The sequence below is a fragment of the Scomber scombrus genome, chromosome 1 (genome assembly GCF_963691925.1).
Source record: "Scomber scombrus chromosome 1, fScoSco1.1, whole genome shotgun sequence".
In the NCBI taxonomy this organism is placed as follows: Eukaryota; Metazoa; Chordata; class Actinopteri; order Scombriformes; family Scombridae; genus Scomber; species Scomber scombrus.
In genome coordinates, this window is record NC_084970.1 from 21,439,223 (window position 1) to 21,458,930 (window position 19,708).

Consider the following 19,708-nt stretch of genomic DNA (forward strand, 5'->3'; position numbering starts at 1 on the left):
TGTAAGCTTACTCACACTACCATTTTTATAGTGAAAATAGGGGTGTTGCCACAGGATTTCCTCTATAGGTTAACTGCTTTTCATAGTTTCAATTTTAACTGTCTAGCATCAATGATAGATCGTGTCACTAGATACACAAAAATCATTGCATATGTAAAATATCTCATTTCTGTACGTTCATACTTGGAAACTTTCCAGTATAAATCTCAGTTCCATAAAATCTGTTGTAATCTTAATATAAGGTAATGTATTTCAGTGGTGTAACATGGGGCATTGATCATAGAAAAGAGAAGTTTGTATGGGGGCATCTGTGTATCACTTCCTGTTCCCAAACCACACAGGTTTAACCTTTGCCGAACCCCTGGGGCTGGACCCTTAGCAGCTGCTGGTAATAAAATAGACACTATAAGAGCTTAATGTTAAACAGATGTAAGTGGAGACTTCTTTGCATCTCTACACTGTCTGTCTTCCTCCATCAATGCTTTTCTTCTCAGGCTTGACAGAGTTTCACACAACTAACACAGGATCTTGTGTGAGGAGTATTGTTTTGCTCAGTGCTTGAAGTGAGAAATCCTGGAAAAAAATAACACAGAATGAAGGGCTCGAGCTGGAGGGAGACTCTAGGCTACATAGAGAGGGAGAGAAGAGAAAAAGAGGGGGAGGGAAAGGCATTAACTTCCTGTGGAAACACCCACTTTTCCCATGAGCTCATGCAAAGTAGAAAGGTCACTTATTCAATACCTAATACACACGGAGAGAAAGAGAGCACACAATGTGTCCACTGCCTCAAAGGGCCACCAGGGACCATTCTGTTAGAGCTGGGAAAACTTTAAGACAGTACACACTTCAGCAGAGAATTACCTGAAAACAACACAAAGTATTAATTGGCACAAGCCATTGTCAAAACAAGCTGAATGATCAGATAGCAACATCCACAGTAATAACACTTTCACCCAGTGTTTACAGTTACAGAATGCAGTCAGTCAGTTGCACTGAATCTTGGCTTGATGCCAAATTAAATGAACCTACGCACATCACTCCTACAAGCTCTCTTCCTCCTAATGCGCAACAGATCAATAGCCTGTCCCTTTAATCATTGCCTTGTCCTTAAATGCCGGCAGGGCAGTGAAATTCTGCCCCGCCACACAAACCCTTGGCATAAAACACAAATCCATCCAGGACCATGACCTCACAGGAAAAGCAGATCCTGCCGCTATGAAGGTAAAGGATCGTTTAATTTTATCGTAACTGACTGAATTTCATTATCATCAAATTATTTTTTCAATTAATCATTTTGTCCATGAAATGTCAGGAATAGTGAAAAATAATTTCCCAGTACACAAGTTGGCAGCTTCAATTTCCAACCACAAGCCCATACTGTAATACAATGGTATCATATATACAAAGAAAAGCAGCAAATCCTCATATTTGAGAGGGTGAAAAATATATCAACTATCAAAATAGTTGCAGGTGAATTTTTTGTTGTTCAACTAATTCATTAAATTACTAATCGTTTCAGCCCTGATAAATGTCACTGGAAATTATATTTCGCTGAGATACTTCCTGGTTTGACCTGATGTACTTAGAGTGGTTTTGCACACAATGGATTTTTCATTATAAAGCATAATTGAAAAAAACATGTTGGGGCTTCCTTATGCTGAAACAACACAGGGGGCTGTGTTGTTACAGATGAGATCCAAGAAGTTCAGTTTGAGTAACAGATTTATGCATTCAATATTTAGGAGATGCCCAAGCTCTGCACAGCACTTTATAACACTCACAGGATTTTACAACTCTGGGAAGTTCTCATCACAACAATTATTTAGTCTTTCGTCATAACAATCATGGGTAAAAAGTAGAAATACAATGCCATTATAATGGACATATTGGTGATTAACAATAAAAATGTGTTCTATATAGTACATGCTGAATGGCCTCACCAACATTCAAGGCTTTTAAATCAGGAATAACACTCCTGTAGAGAATAAAGCAGAGGATGAGTGTCCCACCAAGTAGGCCGACTCCTGGCAAGTCAACCCCCTGCTCTCCTCTAACCTCTCTGGCATTAAGACTTCAATCGCCCGGTTAAATATCAATGTGTGCTGGACTCTGAACACTTTTGAACCCGCTCAAAGGCACAGAATCAAAGAGTTGCCATTTAAAGGCCCTTTTCCACCAGATCACTAAGCTCAAAGCAGCTTGTTTGCTCTATAATGGTCACATTGTAAACTATTTCTTTATCTCCATTTCATAAGTACACTTTGTTGAATTATAAGCAGAGACCTGTGTAAATACTTTAGAAGCCCACAAAGTGATTAAACAGAACGACACAAAGACCGAGAAGTATGTGAACCGCCCTTATTGTTCTAGCGGATCATGTGACATCACTAATGTTCCCCTTCCCTGCATTAAGCCTACCCTAAGCCCAGCCATTGATGGGTTATCGATGCAGTTTTCTCTACAGCCCTTCCTTGTTTTGCCAGGAGGGACAGAAAATGAAGACTTATTTTGATAAGGAGTTATTCCCTACAAAGACACCAAAGTCTCTCTGACTGCATTTTGTTCTTATAAATCTTCATCAATGCCTGCTTTTGTGCAGGTGGGAAAACCTGGGCCCATGTGACAGTGTACAGACAAATTAAGTTGAACAGATATAGAGGATGAATTAATCAAGGCACTGACAGAACCGTGAGTAAAGTAGCTGTGAAGTTCCTACAGTTAGTAAGGATTACAGTATAATGTAAAGCAGATACAGTAAAAGACAAACAACATACAAATAGTCTCTGAAGTCAACCCAGAAAGTCATCTTGCTAACTGTTGGAACATATGTTGTGATATACTGAAGCCTTGTGCTGTAGTGACCCATTGTCTCAGGCAGTATAGTGCTTGCATATGTTTTTGTTACATTCTAGGCTTTATTCAATCTTTCTTCCTCTGCTTGTCTTTGTGCAGAAGTAGTACTGCACATGCTCACATCAACAAAGCATTACTGTGACAGCTCTGTGAGAGGACACCAGCTACTGCAGTGGCTGTGTGGACAGAGAAACTACTGTGTGACTTTCAAAAACCTGTACAAAATCACTCAACGGAGTGTGGCTCACAGTCTATAGTCTACGGTTTCGGGAAAACCATTCGACTGACTAAATAATGGGATGCTGATCAGTACTAAAAACAAAAAACAGTCAGAAGTTTCAAACAGTTGATTCACCAGTTAAGATTAGAGGATTTTCTTCTATTAAAATCCTAAATAAAATCAATAAATATTCTATAATAAAGATTTCACTCCACAGCACATATGCAGGGTTGTATTCATGTTCTCCACTGTCTCCCCTCTCTCCACTAATACAACTGCTGAGTGTGTATTTCTTTACCAGTGTACCCTGCTGCAGACTATAATTCTTAGGATGGGGCGATATGTCAAAGGAAATTGGGCCACTCACTGGCATCACGTCAGATACACAGCCGCATTACCATCGCATGCTTTTAGTTTAACAGTCACACAACACCAGACAGCAGAAATGTTATTACTTTACTGCCCATAAATAAGACCTAATGGACACATCTTCTCTCTTCTCTCCCTGAGTGTTCCTCCCTGCCAGCCTAGTCATCACCATTCCTTTTTCATGGATATAACACATGATGATGATGATCAAAAGACCTGTATGTCACATTCACAATTTGATGTAAAAAGACAAATATAGATGGGTGTCAAATGAAAAACCTAAATAAATGAGTGGATAAACATATGAGTATTTGATGATAATGGAAATGATAAATTATGTGCTACAGTCATCACAATCACCAGATCTCAACCCAGATGAACACCTATTGAGGCCGTGTCATACCATCATTTTAAACCCAATCAAATCAATCTAAATGGAATTGACAGAAATGACAAAGTAAATCTTTTGCAATGAGTTCAACTTTGGGGACATGAAAATTTGGGCTGATGATCAATAGCAAGCTGACTTGACGGTGCTGACTTTTTTAGGGGATGGAGAGCTAGAGAGTCCAAAATGGAGGAAGCTATCCAAGCTTATTAGCTGTGTCGCACCATCCGAGTTTTATTTAACTCAATTCTGTTGGGAGCATAAACTGTTACTCAAAAGAAATATGGCTTGCTGACAGTAATGAGACAGGAGTCAATAGTACAAATAATAATAATTCTTTTGAATAAACAGTGTGAAGATGTTGTCCTGAGACAGCAAGTTTGCTTGCTCATAGAGCTTTTTTCTCTGTTTTAATAACTTCTGAATTGAATGAAATGGTGTGCAATCCTGAGAACAAAATGCCAGGGGGGGAAAAATGGCACAGTGCAGAGAAAAAGAAGCTCAAAGACCATTTGAGACTGACTGGTGCTGGCATGTTCCCGGCTGGCTAGTGTGTTAGCTGTTAGCCTGCCAACCGAAGTAGATCGTTTTAGCAACTAGCCCTGCAAGTCGTCACTACGTTACCAAGCCTCTAAAACCACATATCTCACAAAGAGGTGGGGTGACACTTTCTTTAGACAGCACACTCAAACACTATCAACAAAACATCAAGTGAAGAACTATCTTTTGGAGCAATAAGCCCCTCCAACAGAATTCGAGACTACAGCCTGACTGATACTGGACTTTTGGGGCCAATGCCGATACTGACTGACGATATCAGGGAGTAAAATAAATTCCAATATAGATATAACGAATATACATAAAATACTTTATAATAAAATGCTGCCTAATATCCATATGTGACAGACAGCATATTTATCTGGGATAGGCCAATATCAGCTGATTATATTGCTCAACTAAATATCGGTCACGCTCTATTTGAAACACTTGTAAAATCTATGCCAAGGTGCAGTGTAGCTGTTCTAAAGCAAGCTACTAGCAACCAGCAAGCTTGCCAACAAGGTGAATGTGTTTTGAGTGCAGTGGATCGAGCACCACATGCTTTAGGCCTGGCTGTGAGAGGACAATGTTTTGGTTTTACATACCAAACACACTTTTTAAGCAGCTGTTTACTTGGTGTGTGCTGGCGTGTGCCAATTTAAAATTTCACATTGGGTTTGCCGACACCAACTGGTGCTGAGGACAGAGTCACATACAGTTGCTGTGCCTTCTAGATCAAAATAACAGTCACACAACAGCTGTGTCACTGAGTCCACCAAACTCAAATATTTCCAAATGTATCTACAAATGTACCTGATGCTTTCTCAACAGCCTGTCTGATTATAATCTGGTATCATATCAGTGGGAGAGAACTCAGAAGCTCATTTGTTGGGGACACAAGCCACACTGAGCCATTGTTGTCTGCACATTTGAACAGTGAGCCATGCTGTGCTGTCACCTGTTGAGGAGTTGTCTCATTCCATGCCTCACCTCCCCCCTGATGGACAGCAGGTGCCCCACAGGCCTCTGGACACTGTCTGCATGAGACGTGCCAAATGTCCACCAGCTGCCTGGCAGGCAGCTCAGGGCCCGGCATCAGGGACATGCACATACATATAAAAAGAACCATTCATACGGTTCTTTCAACTAAACTGCATTAAAATGTCTCCTCTAACTGTGGCACACTGCATGCAGCACTAATACATAACAGGCTTGTGTTTCCCAACCTAGGGGGCGCTAAGTCCTTTTTTTCTGTTATTTCTCTAATTTTATGCTTTGTTCTTGTGATATGTTGAATAAATAACCGTCTTTGTGTGTCTAAAAAGTTTGTAAAGACGAAATTTGAAAAGGAAAAAATTGGGTTGAACTGCTCTCTGTTTCACTCATGAGCTGTCACAAGGCAAAACGGTTGGGAACAAAATTGAAAGTGTTCAAAAAGGTACCTTCACTTATGATAAAATGAACACTATACACTATATACAATTCGCATTAGCATCAGTACTATGTTGATTAAATATAGGCTTGTCACATAAAAAGGGGTACATCAATTTGGAATGCTAAATGTTGAAGGTTGTGGGAGTGAGTTGCTAAAATAAGCATGTCAGTTTCCCATAGCCAGAGTTGTTGTTACAGTATATGACTCTGAGATGTGAGACCTGATACTGTGGCCAGTTATTCTGAAACAGACAGATGTGTGAAGACAGAACAATTGCCAAAAACAACACAGAAGAACCCACTGCCCTCTCTGTCTGTCTGACTATCTAAGGGGCAGTGACCGGAAAACAAGGGGGGTATCGCAGGTGGATACAGAATTTTTTTCACCCCCAATGCTACCAGTTCAAAATGCTCAAACATTTGCTATATACCTAATATTGCTGCCATTAACATGTGGTCTAATATGGTAAAATGAATGAAATAGCACCCCATAAAGCAATTGTTTAGTTGTAAGTCATCTTTAGCATTTATTTGTTTTATAAAATTGCGCAAATATAACATTGAAAAGCACCATCAAATCTGTTGAGATGAGGTGCTAACTGAAGATTTTATAAAGCAGCAAACTGAAAAATTAGTTCACTATAAACATAAGACACAAAATAATAGGAACTGACTTTTAGTAGATTCAAAAATATGTTGTTTTTCAAAATAAATTATAACACTATCTAAAAAAGTTTCATCATCTTTAGTAACAATCTTGTGTCCACTAATATATAAACTATCACTTCGATGTTCCACAAAAACATTATCTCTGAAAATCTTCCATTGTTTTAAATATGACAAATTACTACCTACTTTCACTAGCAAGTGCCACCTGAATATTTACTGGAAAAAGAAAAAAAAGAAAAATAGAAATAGATTCTTATAGGTATCATCTCACAGACCTCACATCTCAACTGCTCTGTATTACCAGCCATTTAAGACTTGCTAGGAGGCTGAAATAAATGCCTTGCTAATGGACATTTCAGCAGCAGTCGTTACGCTCTATGAATGACTAAGTAGGAAAAGCTCAACAATCATTTATGAAACCACATACAAAATCTCTGACTACTGTCCCTGGTGGCTTTCATGGTGACATGCTGGGTCTAGAGCGTGCATCTGCAGGATCTCTTCAGTCAGATCACCCAGTGTTTTCCATGTAAACAACATAAATGTAGATGGAGGAAAAGTAGCCCTGAGGTGAAATTTGAGACTGACTAAAGAGACAAAGAAAAAGCTTCTGCTATAAAACAGAACAATGACCTAGCTAAGCTCCAAACATAACATAATCCTGTCTCATCTTTATTTGATAGTATCATCAAAGATCACCAATGACTTCATTATTAGAGCCAATAAGTTCATTTAAAGTGGTTTTTACATGGCTGCCAATATTATCAGCTTATTGCCAATGTTGATGATGTTAGCTGCAGTGCTCATAAGATATAAAAGAACATGATGAATGTTTGTAAATTTCCCCACACTGTTGATGCTTATTCATCACTGTCATATTCTGGTCTGACAACTAACTTCAGAAGAAGCAGTCATAGCACACGTCAACCTGTAACCCGGGGATAATCATGAAACCTGATAATATGCCTTAGAATCACAATCAAAACTGTTTACTACTTACTTACCACAACACCTACCGTAAGTGTCAGTATCAGTACCACAACAATACTTTCAGTATGATACTTTGAGAGGTGTAAACAAGTTCTCCCACAATTTTTTTTTTCATTTAGCAACATAAGACATAACCTAACAATAAGATACAGGCTAAAATTTAAGTTGGAAACTATCTAATCAAAGAACAAGTACACACGATTACAAATATGGATAGTCTTTTGATGCCAGCTTTTATTATTTTACAGTTTTAGAAAGGCTGTGTTATTCTCCAAAATGCAAAGACACATACTGCTGGTTATTAAATCTGTAGCATCTCACATGCAAATTAATATTTTTCACACTAGATATACTTAATTTAATCAACCCATAAGTGATCATTTGTATATACAAGGCTGCAAATTGTTCTGCTTTATTCATTTGTATGCAGGCATTCTGGTAACCACCTTCATTCAGCCCCCACTGTGGGATGAGTCACCTTTTTAATCAGACTGTGGTTTATCTTTAGAATATTTGTGTAACATTGATTTCTAAATAACTTCTCTGGTTGATGTCAGTTATTAGTCAAAAAACATACAGTTGCTCGAAATGAATGAAGATCACGTGATATTTGTGGCCAAATAAGAACTAAATTAAATAATTTCACAAATATCTCAACTACTTTAAATATGCAGTATTAGTAAATGATGTACAAAACACAAAAAATCCATTCATAAAATATATTAATTTTACATTACAACTAAAATCTCTTCACATATATACTATACCTTTTAAACCATTTGATTACTTACCATTAATATTAATATAGATGTAAAAGTATAAATATATAATATATAGCAGTGTGAAACTGTAACTAATACACAACACTTAAAAAGCCTAAAAAGCCTTTCTCTATTCTGTAAGCTTTAAGCTTCTACAGTGAAGAATAACAGGCAGGGAGGCTGTCGTGACTCGTGATGAAGGACAATGAAAGTGAAATCCATCTTTGCACACCAAGGCTTATCTTTCACTCTATGATCATATACAAAATCATTAGTATTTCTCTTCACCGACCTGTACATACACGCTACACTGTATTATTCTTTCATGTGGCTGTTGCAGAGACACACTGGGAGAGAGACAGGAGGAGTGGCTGAAATTATCATCTGATCTCCAATCTGTGATGTCTGGTGGGCAACACTCTGAGTTACACCCTCGCCTCGAGCTAGCAACTCTACTTTGCACTGCAGAGCGGACGCTTCAGGACGGATGAGTGAGAACCTCACATTATTTTCCCTGTACATATGGATAGAAGAGAAATATTCTTTTAACATGGGCTTCATAATCAATAATAATTCACTTGAGTCTCTCTGTGAGCTCACTCACACAAAAAGGCTCTTATTGTTGCATTCAAGGCTGCAAATGAGTCAGGATGTGAGAGGGGAAGCTGTACGGATACATTTTGTAAATCAATGGCATATGTCTTGACATGGGAACAGCGTCATATGTTCACCCTCACCAGATGATAACATGGTACAGCCTGGGGTCAGGGAATCTTGTTTCATTGAACAAGGAAATGATTGTGTAAACAGTAATGTAACGCATTATACACACACACACGCACGCAGGTGTGTGTGCGTGTGTATGAGAGGACACACCTGCACATGGTTACTAGTCAGCTTTAGTTAACATGAGAAAACAGGTGAAAGCACACAAGAAACAGGCCTAAATGTGAGTAAAAGGCTAGTGAAATATGTAAAACCATTTGTAAGACAGTACATCTATTACTATTAGGTCCTCTTTTCATAACAATTGAAACTCTTTATTATAAGACTGACCATGCAACACTGGTTCAACAAATGCTGTATGAATGTAATGGAATTAACCATAACATCATACATATAGAATAATGTAGTTGTACCTCACATGGTAATAGTGTCTTTGTCGTAGCTTCCGCAGAGTGGTGTTCCTCCCTGGATAATCATTAGGTTCTTATTAGCTTGGAGTGAAAGGAATGACCTGCTAGTCTGTTGAGCTTTACCAGATGGGTGGGAGTGTCTTTAAAGAGCCCGGACTCCCTTTCAAATGAACATTCCTATGGTGTGCTGCATGGCATTTTGCCAGATTCAAGAAAATTACCTCAGCAATGTGAATGTATCCATCCATGTACCTAAGCAGCACTAAAACGTAAAGCCTCACACCCTTGCAATGCTCATCACATCCCACAGAACAAAAAAAGTGTGGGATGGCACAAACAATGGAGTGATTCGACTATTCTTAGATGCTGAGTGAAAACTGTACAAATTTGTCCTGGGGGCGGTGCTATAGGAAAGTCAATGGGGTCATTAAAATCAGTTCATCTCCCTCGAAGTATGAATGTGCTCAGCAAATTTCACAAAAGGCTGCCCATTACATCATAATGTATGTTGTACATGAAATTAGCAAACAGGTACTCTTAACATCCAGCAGGCAACAGTCTAGTATTTAATTTTAGTATTCAACTGCACAATCCTGTAATCTACAACTTACTACTGTTCCTCTAATATACCGACTCAAAGGCATATGAAAAGAAGTTAGTGTAATGCGTGCTCTATACACAACAACCTCTTGTTGCTTTAGTGTTGCTTTAGTACACAACTACAAAGCACAAGGCCTGCTTAATTCATCATTAGTCACTGGTCACAGAAAGCCGTATTTAGAAACATAGCCTACTTATGATAAGCCATATCTGGTTATAGTTTGTTGTTCACTGAAGTCACACAAGATATAAGCATGTACACTTGCATATTTGCTCATCAAAAATAAAAAGGCCAATTTAAGACCTGTTGAAGATTTAATTGCTGACATGTTCTTTTTATGTTTAATGTTTTCTTATCAAAGTAGAATTGAAAACCTTTCAAAACAACAGAATGACTTGCATTTTTGGTCAATATGATTGAGTCAGTGCATACCATCTGCCCTTGCTCATGACCTAGGCTGAACACACATCTGATAATGTTTTGATAATAATAAGATAAACTCATTAGCTACAAGGTGAATATTAAGGCACAAAAGAATAATTACACAATTGCTACAACCTTCATGTTGGCAAAGACTCCCTACCATCTGAAGTATAAACTCAATTTCTATACAGTGTAGATTGTTACTTTAACTTTTCAACCCAGATAAATCATTCACAAGCATAGTGACTGCGGAGCTATTCACCAAAATAGCAAGTCTATGGGAGTCATTTTCCATTAACATTTTGTGCGATATGTTGTCACAGAATTTTCAAAATCACACTTTTTTTCTCAAGGTTAAATGGTGTAAATGTATTTGCACAGTTAGAACTCCTATCATGAGAACCACTGAAAGGTTTCCCTGCTCTCATTGTGGTTCACTTTCCAGCCGCCAGCTCTGTGAGAAATCAACAGGTGACCCTCATACTCGAGCTAAACAAACACAGTTCTCTCCTCACCTGCACTTACGGGAACACACACACAAGCCTGCCAGAGCTGTATAATCCTACTCTAAAAAAGAGCTTACAGTCACACACTTCAGTCTTCCATAACAAAGAAAAGTTATTAACTCCCTTAAAGGAGATGAAGAAACACTGGTCAGAATATAAATGGAATTGTTTGCACTCAGTGGTATGGCATGTGACATATCACTGAGCCAGATAGAAAGTTACAAAACCGCCTGTATCCAAAAATGGACTGAAAATATGCGGTGTGCAACACTACATACAACAAAATTTCTAACGTCAAATCACAAACACACACATACTACACACATACACAAAAAAGCGCCGCTGCAAACGCTTCTAACCACCTGTATCTGTTTCTGAGAAAAGCACACGAAACAGCACCCACCACATTCAGCTCTAACACTACTATCATTACCGCACCTTGCCTGGTCATGCCCGAAGAGCGCTGCTCTTATAATCCATGTTTATTCTATTGAAATACTTCTTATGGCAACATTCCTCCTAAATGACCTCATATCCAAGTTATCAAAGCCATGTTAAAAAATATGTGAGATATGTGGAAAGGGAGTGGGAGAGAGGTCACCTATGCACTTCAGCCGTAAATCCAGCTGAGTTTTACAACACAAAATCCTCAACTAATCTGTCTGAACTTGATCAGTCAGGATGTTTTGCTTTCGTGCATGAATCTCCAGCGCCAAGGGCCGCCGCCACACTAATATTAGCAAGCATGTGAGCAAGCATCGCCATGCTTTTTCAGCCAGCAATCAGAGATCACACAACATCTCATTATAGAGCTGTGTCATTCCAGTAGCTTCTTTGGTTACTCTGTGCAAATTGAATCTGTTTTTGATGTGCCATTATTTCTGAGATTAAAACAAATCTACAGACGCACACATACGCACATTACCCCACATGCAGTCTTCACATGGCCAACGTGAGTCATGTTTTCCCTTACTTGGGACGCTTCCTCCCTCACAGACGTCACATTAAACAACACACTGTGTTCCACAACTTTTGTCAGATGACTCAATGTTATGTCATTCCAATGCTATTTCAGCTTGAGTCAACTGCTTGGCATTAGGGTGGCCAGCAGCTCCCAGGGACCTGCCACTCTGTTATTGCAAGCGACATCATCTTTTATCCTCTAACTCCCAAAAATCCCTGCCTCAGCACTGTAGTCCATTTCTTTTTTGTTCATCTCAGACTCTGCTCAGCACCCACAAGATTGGGTCTTGGTAACAAACTTTTGTGATTTTAGGAATGACTGAAATGTGCCTGTAGAATTGAGTATCTGGTAATTGTTAAAGTATCAAAAGTTGGTAAAAGGATTCTTAGTGTTGCTTACTTATTCTACAGTCACATTAGCCTGAACTTTTTTAAAATGTATTTTCATGTCAGGAAAGTCTTTGTTCAGCAACTTGTGTTAAGGCAACATTTAGCGTTAATGTATTAGAGTATCTTGCAAATAAAAAATGGGTTTTGTTAAAAAAAATAATCTTAATCTTCCTCAAAATACTGTATTTAAAAATAATTTTGGTATCAGTATCACATTTCAAGTATTTAAGTAGCACTGGTATCAACATTTTTTAATCATACAAGATTGAAACATGCTCGTTAAAATGGTGAATGTGTCACCATGTGCCAACAAAATACGATGCCACAACTACTATTCAATTTGTGAGAGTGCCTGTCCTATATTAAATTATGCTTGGATAGTAAAAGCAGACTGTTTGCAAAACCACCACAAGTTGCCTGTTTTTACTGGCCTATTTTTAATAGTAACTACTTGCCAACCTGATGGCAGGATATTAAATGATGATACATTTTCTAATCAGCTGCTCAGTACACAACAACATGAAAGGAAAGTAATAGAGCTTAAACTGTCTACAGACAAGAGTGTTGTCAACAGTCGCTGCTAACCAGCAGACGAGGAGTTTTTTAGCTTATGAAGAGACTTTTGACACTAGGTGCAGCACTGTTTTGTTCAGTTGAGTATTTACAGTATACATGGCCTGGTCTAAACTGTAAAGTGTGTTACAATTTTATAACATGTCATAAAAGCAATATTGCCATAATTCATGGCAATATTTATGTCAAGTATTTCATATTTTTGGCAAAACACTTCAACAATCTGTCAAGATCACCACTAACACACACACACACACACACACACACACACACACACACACACACACACACACACACACACACACACACACACACACACACACACACACACACACACACACACACACACACGTAGTTCCAGTGATTCAGGAAGCAGGTCATGTTTTTCCATACAAAACTAGGAGGTCCTAGGAGCAGCAGTGTAGGGACTTCCTTTGCCAAAGGGTCAAATTCCACATGGTCCATGACCATTAACCCACCCAGGCTGACACAGACCACCCGCCCCCCACACCAAACTCCCACCACTCAACAGTTCTGGGGAAAGCCTCGACTTCACAAGCAGCTGTTAGTCCTTTCCCCTGGCAGGCAACTTCTAGAAACTTCTGAAGAGGATGTAGGTTCTCCTCGTGCTGTCAACATCTCAATTGCTCGCACTTTTGCGGCACCAGATATGCCAGAAGAACGTGAGGGGAAATTAACTATAGGTCAAACTAAGCACAAAAAAAATATATATTAAGGTTGATCTTCCAGAAAAATCCCAAATCAAAGTGATGGCTGATACCCTGTTTACTTCCCAAATAAAAATGTATGGCAGAAGTGTAATGCAGACAGCTTGATAATGTCTTTAAAAAAGAAAAACATCGGCAGGAAGTGTTCAAATTCTTTCACCCAGCTGAAATAATATGCTTTTGAATTAGTTGATCAATGCATGGCTGTAGCTGGAGCTCTGGTATCCTTAGTTGAGGTTTTATTTATAAATTTACATAGAAATCCACCTTAATGCAATGATAAAACACTAGTTTTAATTTAAGTGGATGTAAAGTATGATCTTCTAGCTACTAATATTTTTGAAATTTTTTAGATAATTCAGGTAATGTCAGTGACACTGAGTGGTGGCGCAGTTGTTAAAATGACAACACTTTCAATCAAAATGATCTCTGAGTGTGTTTCATATTCAGCTTGAAATGATTCTTTACTTCAGGTCAGTAGGATCAATAGGATATGGTGGCAAAAATCTGTGCCAGTTATCTGATCCCTTTTTACTTGGTATGCAGTTAATGAGCTTTTTGAACCCTCATTAGACTCAACTCCCTCCAACACACACACACACTCACAAGCTTTTCACCCCCACTCTGAAACGTGTGCCAGCCCACTATTGTCTGACAGTGTGGAGACATGCAGCTGCCTGCAGTCTGGTCTCCTGGAAGCAAGAACCAGCATCAATAACACACAGACACGAGGGGGGGAAACGCTCACAAGGCAAAGGGCAAAGTTTGTCATTCCCTTCATATAGTGTGTGTGTGTGTGTGTGTGTGTGTGTGTGTGTGTGTGTGTGTGTGTGTGTGTGTGTGTGTGTGTGTGTGTGTGTGTGTGTGTGTGTGTGTGTGTGTGTACCAGCCAGGTATTCCTCATGTTGTGGGGACGTAACTCTTTATACACACTCATGTTGTGGGGATTTGTCTCCATGGACAAAAAGCAATAATTTTATGGTGAACACTTGGATGTAAGTTCATTTGAGCCACTGTAATGTCCTCTGAAGTGATGGTAACATGACTGAGTGTGTGTGTGTGTGTGTGTGTGTGTGTGTGTGTGTGTGTGTGTGTGTGTGTGTGTGTGTGTGTGTGTGTGTGTGGGCCCTTGGAAAAGGAGCCCTCAACTAAATGAGTATTATGAAAGGCTGGAAAGTCAAAGAGAGGCAGGGTACATCTGCAGTGTGCTGGAATGCAACCAGGGATTCAGGGAGGTAAACTGTTTACATGCCTCTTATATCTGACACAGATGAGTATTCAAGTAGGCTAATATCAAACTGATGATGACACTCTATTTCCAGCTGTGGAAGTATTAAGTTTTATTTCTAAGAACATTTACGTTAAAGTGGAAGTATCTTTTATCCACAATGAAATGAATTCAGCAGCTGCTTGCCTTAGTAAAAATCATCTGAACACAAAGTTAATCATCTTTCAATGGACATATTGTGCTGCTGCTGCTGCTGCTTACAATCACTCAACCCGAGCGGATTTTCTGCCCAGTTCACACATTTCCAATGAAATGTTAACAGTTTGCTGGCACCCAAAAATAAATTTAATTGTAGTTTGTTGCCTCTCTGCAGATATCAGGACTGCCACTCTTCTCATAATGTGATTTTTGTGCAGCTTTCGTCTGCATTATTCTCTCTTCAGCACCGCTTTATGTCTTCAGTTTTCTAGCTTGTGGGCCATTACACACAAAAATGTGAGAGTTGTCACAACTAAGCTGCAAGTCTAAATCCGCTACTTAACTTTGCATACCAAGTTAGTAAAATAGGACAACTCGGGAGCTCCGCAGACCCACTTTCCTTTCTCTTTTGACTGGCGGCTATAAAAGCTGCAAAGTGGAAGTGGATCTCTCAGAAATCGTTAAAGTGACAGCCGTCCTTCCTCGTTTAATTCACAATTTAACACTTACCACCTCAGCCTAAGCTCCTCTTACAATCTCCCAGTAAATAGTTGTAGGCCTCAGCAAAGTAGTGGAGGAGAAAACAGTCCCCGGTATCTGCTTACGGGGTTCCCGTGCCTGGCCTCTCCCATACCTCTCACTCTCTCTCACTCTCTCACTCTCTCTCTCTCTCTGTCCCTCTCTCTTTGCTGTGTTTTCGGATAAACAGGGAAATCAAAGCAATGGCTAAATTCATAAAGGGCGAAGGCGACTGACCTGAATAAACTGGATAGTCAGGGCTGATTTCCCCACACCGCCGCCTCCGACCACAACCAGCCGATACTTCTCCTGCACCGAGCCGTCCTTCCAGCCAGCCATCGAGGACACTTCGATGCCGAAACACCAGTGAGCAGCAAACACCCACTTTTTTTCTCTCCTGTGAACTGAGGAGGCCCTGCAGTGGAGAGAGCGCAGCGCAGAAAAATGTGCCAAACGGGTGCCAAAAAATGACTCGTCGATGTAGTCCGTTTTTGAAGCACGGGTGGATAGAGGGAGGGATCCCGGAGCTACGGCCGCCTGTCCATACGCCTGACCGTGTTTTAGTCTCGACAACACTACGATGTTCAAGATGTGGATCCGATAGTAGGAGTAATCAGCCAGACCAGTACTAATGTCTGGCGCTAGGGGCCCTTCTACAGGCAATGTGTGACTGCTTGAAACACCCCCACCCCTTTTCCCTCCCCTCCCCTCCCCTTTACTCTCTCTCTCTCTCTCTCTCTCTCTCTCTCTCTCTCTCTCACACACCGACACACACACACACACACACACACACACACACACACACACACACACACACACACACACACACACACACACACACACACACACACACACACACACACACACACACACATATAGCCTATAGAGAAATAACCCTGCAGTCCTGTCCTGAGACTAATATCATGCAGACACATTCCTGTCCCCAAACACAGCCTAACCGCACAAAACCATTCTGATCTTACTGCAATTACAACCAATTATGCAGTGATAGTAAAAGTGTCCTGCAGCTGTCATTTTAATGCAAAACCTCCAGCAGTGTTTTGTTTAAGTAGGTTTTTCCCCTCTTCTTTAAAATTCGAAGTCTTCACATCTTGTGTCCCAGTTTTATTACTATGTTGTAAAAACCAGGAATTCACAAAGTATAGATCTTTCAGGGAAATGTGGAGATTTGACTCCTCCTGTCTCTCACACAAATAGTTATGGGAAACACTATTCATTCTATAATGATAAGAAGTAAAGCATTAAATCCAAGATATTGTTGGTTTTCTGATATCACAGTTTCCATGACCGTTTTTAACAATATATCATCAGGGAGTTAAGCAAGGACAGATTTGTGAGCCTGAAAAGTTGTTCAGGAGGAAATGTGAACAATGTATTGAATTAAGTATTATATTCATTTAAAACCCCTTTAAGCCTGAAATCAGGCACGATGCCTGCCATGACGCCTTTTTGTAACTGTGAGATTTGCTGATTTTGTATTTTGCTCTAAAAAAAGAAATACAAAAAGAAATCACTTCTTCATTGTAATAATGCCCCAAATTGATTATACCATAGCTACTGCAGATACTTCATGACATTTTGAAAATATCCAACCCCCATATGAGGACCATCAATTTTTCTTAATATCTGGAAGGCTACATTTTCTCCCCTCTGATATCACAAAGTTTTTCATAAATGTCTAGAAATTTTAACTTTTTCCTTCAAATTGAGTATTTGTCATGTTTAAACATTTGCATATCAAATTGATGCTCAGTATATCTTACAAACATGTGTTTGGCTTGATCTCGATATGGAGAACATAAGTAACTGTAAAAAATAAAAATAAAAATAGGCCACTAAAGAAAATGTTTTAAAAGGCTAATAAAAAGGCCTTTTAAAAATAGCTATACACAACAAATCTTACAAGATATAGATATATATATATTTAACTCAATTTAATCACTTTTGTGACATCTGAGCTATGAATTCACTGGGATATTGTGACAACATCCTATTACATTGACTTTTAGCCCCTTTCACAAAAGCAGAAGGTTTCTGTTTGTTAGTCATTTGCAGTACATATAGTTCCTCACTGTGATGTTTGTCTTGTATTTTGGAGCATGTGACATCATGTTAACTCATCCCTGAGGTAAAAATAAAAAATGAAGAACTCTGATTTTCTGTCACTGTGGTTGGCAGAAAGCTGACATTCAGCCTGTAGTGGAGACTTAGTCAATCAGGCCGTATATCTAAAACAACAGACTTTACCTCAGCATGTGCAAGCATGACTGCTATTATGTCAACACGTCAACTATATGCCATGTTAAGACAAATCTTATTACAACACTGAACTATGCAGAATACCACCACTGTGTGCTGACAGCCGGGGCGCCATCTAGTGTCAAAAGACTGTAAACTGTGCACTGCTGTATTCACCAAAGTTTTGATTAAAAGCCTTAAAGTGAATATTAATTAACATTAATAGAAATAGTTATCTCATTGATTCACAGATTCATTGACACCTCAACTATAGAGGCATAACATGCTGAATACAAGCATGTTAGGAGTGCAAAATAAACTCAGAAAAATTATTATACTGTAAAAGTACTGCAGCAATATTCCAAGTCCCCATAGAAATACAATATTTAAAACATAGGCCTACCATAGGAAATGAAACGTCAAAGCCACTTTGAATAAATTCACCATAACTTCCCTTTTCCATAGACACAGCATACAGTTAAACATTAAAACATTATAAGGAATTAAAGAATTACACTGTGATGCATTGTTGAGGAGATCACAATCTACCCAACAGTTTTCTAAAAGAGAAAACAACATAAAGGAAACACAAGGTGCAGAGCTCAGACCTTGGGGATATGGGGCTTACCTGTGATTGTGATAATTATGGGTAATATGAACACTAAATCCAAAGAGATTATACACCACACACAGTAGATGAGTTGCCTGATAGCCGACTGTTTATTTTCACAGCTGAAGCTCCGACCTCAAAGTCACCTTTCAGCCTTTATGTAACCCCCCCGGAGAGACAGATTTCACAGATATTGTTAATGTATGACCAGGGTTGTGACCCTTTAATCTGGCATATTCCCAGAAATGTCCCTTTACTCATGAATCATAAACCAGAGGGCATGCGGAATATGCAGCTCTGTGCCAACACTAATCCATCTCCATCTCATTATCAGAGTCACACTAAACCTTTATATGGCTTTGCAAGTACCTTTGAAATCACTGCAATATCTCACCTATGTTAAAATAAAAATTGCCTGACAAAGATATATATTTTGTGATGTCACTGTCAATTTGGAGGCCCTGACAGGAACATTTTCAATCAGTTTCACACTGTGCAACATATCACCAGAGGCATCTGAGGAATTCCATTTAGTGCCTGGAGCCACATCCACGGCTATGGAGCTGCAGACAGCAGGAGCCTCAGGCAGGAATTCCTCCACTTAGGGACACAACTACTAAGTCTCTTTGAAATCACCTACTTAACACCCACCATCATGCCAAATGTACATGCAACTTTCCAAGAGAAAGCACACTAACAGCGCCTGTTCACAGAAGTATGCCTCCTAGCCTCACGCTTCCAACAGTTTTCAGCCATGCTTGCGGCATGGCTCCAGGAATGGCAATCTGTCAGTCCACCGCTTTGGCCCAGACTGATATATCTTGATGAATTTCAGATGGATGGCTATAAAATTTTGTACAAACTTTCATGGTCCATATATGATGAATCCTACTGACTTTGGTGAACCCCTGACTTTTCTCCTAGCGCCACCATGAGGTTGACAATTGTGGTTCGGGCTGAAATATCTCAAACTTTAAGGATCGCCATGAAATTTACAACATATATTTAGAGGATGTTTTTTAATGACTTTGGTGTTTCTCTGCTTTTTCCTCAAGCACCACAATGAGATTGAGTTTGTAGTATTTGTACTGAAATACCTCAACAAATACTGGATACTTTGCTGTAAAATGCTGCAAAACTTGAGGCATTCCCAACAGCCTCAGCTGTACTTTGTATTAAGAGCTAATTACCAAATGTTTGTATGCTAACTCTAAAAAAAACAAAAACAAACTGGGTCCATGTAAATCAATAACACACTAGCATGTTAGCATGCTGATGCAAGCACATGGCCTCTCGTTTAAAGATCAGTAGTGCATGAAATACTTAAGTTAATGATATTCCTACATGCAG

General features: G+C 39.3%; 1 protein-coding gene across 1 annotated transcript in view; it reads right to left on the minus strand.

Annotated features, from left to right (window-relative positions):
• Window positions 1-16,141, minus strand: part of rras2 (RAS related 2) — a 31,741-nt gene extending 15,600 nt beyond the window's left edge. The window contains exon 1 of the mRNA XM_062423164.1: window positions 15,727-16,141. Within this exon, the coding sequence (XP_062279148.1) occupies window positions 15,727-15,828 (102 nt within the window). The 5' untranslated portion in view covers window positions 15,829-16,141. The remainder of the gene's footprint in view (window positions 1-15,726) is intronic.
• Between the last annotated feature and the right edge of the window lie 3,567 nt (window positions 16,142-19,708).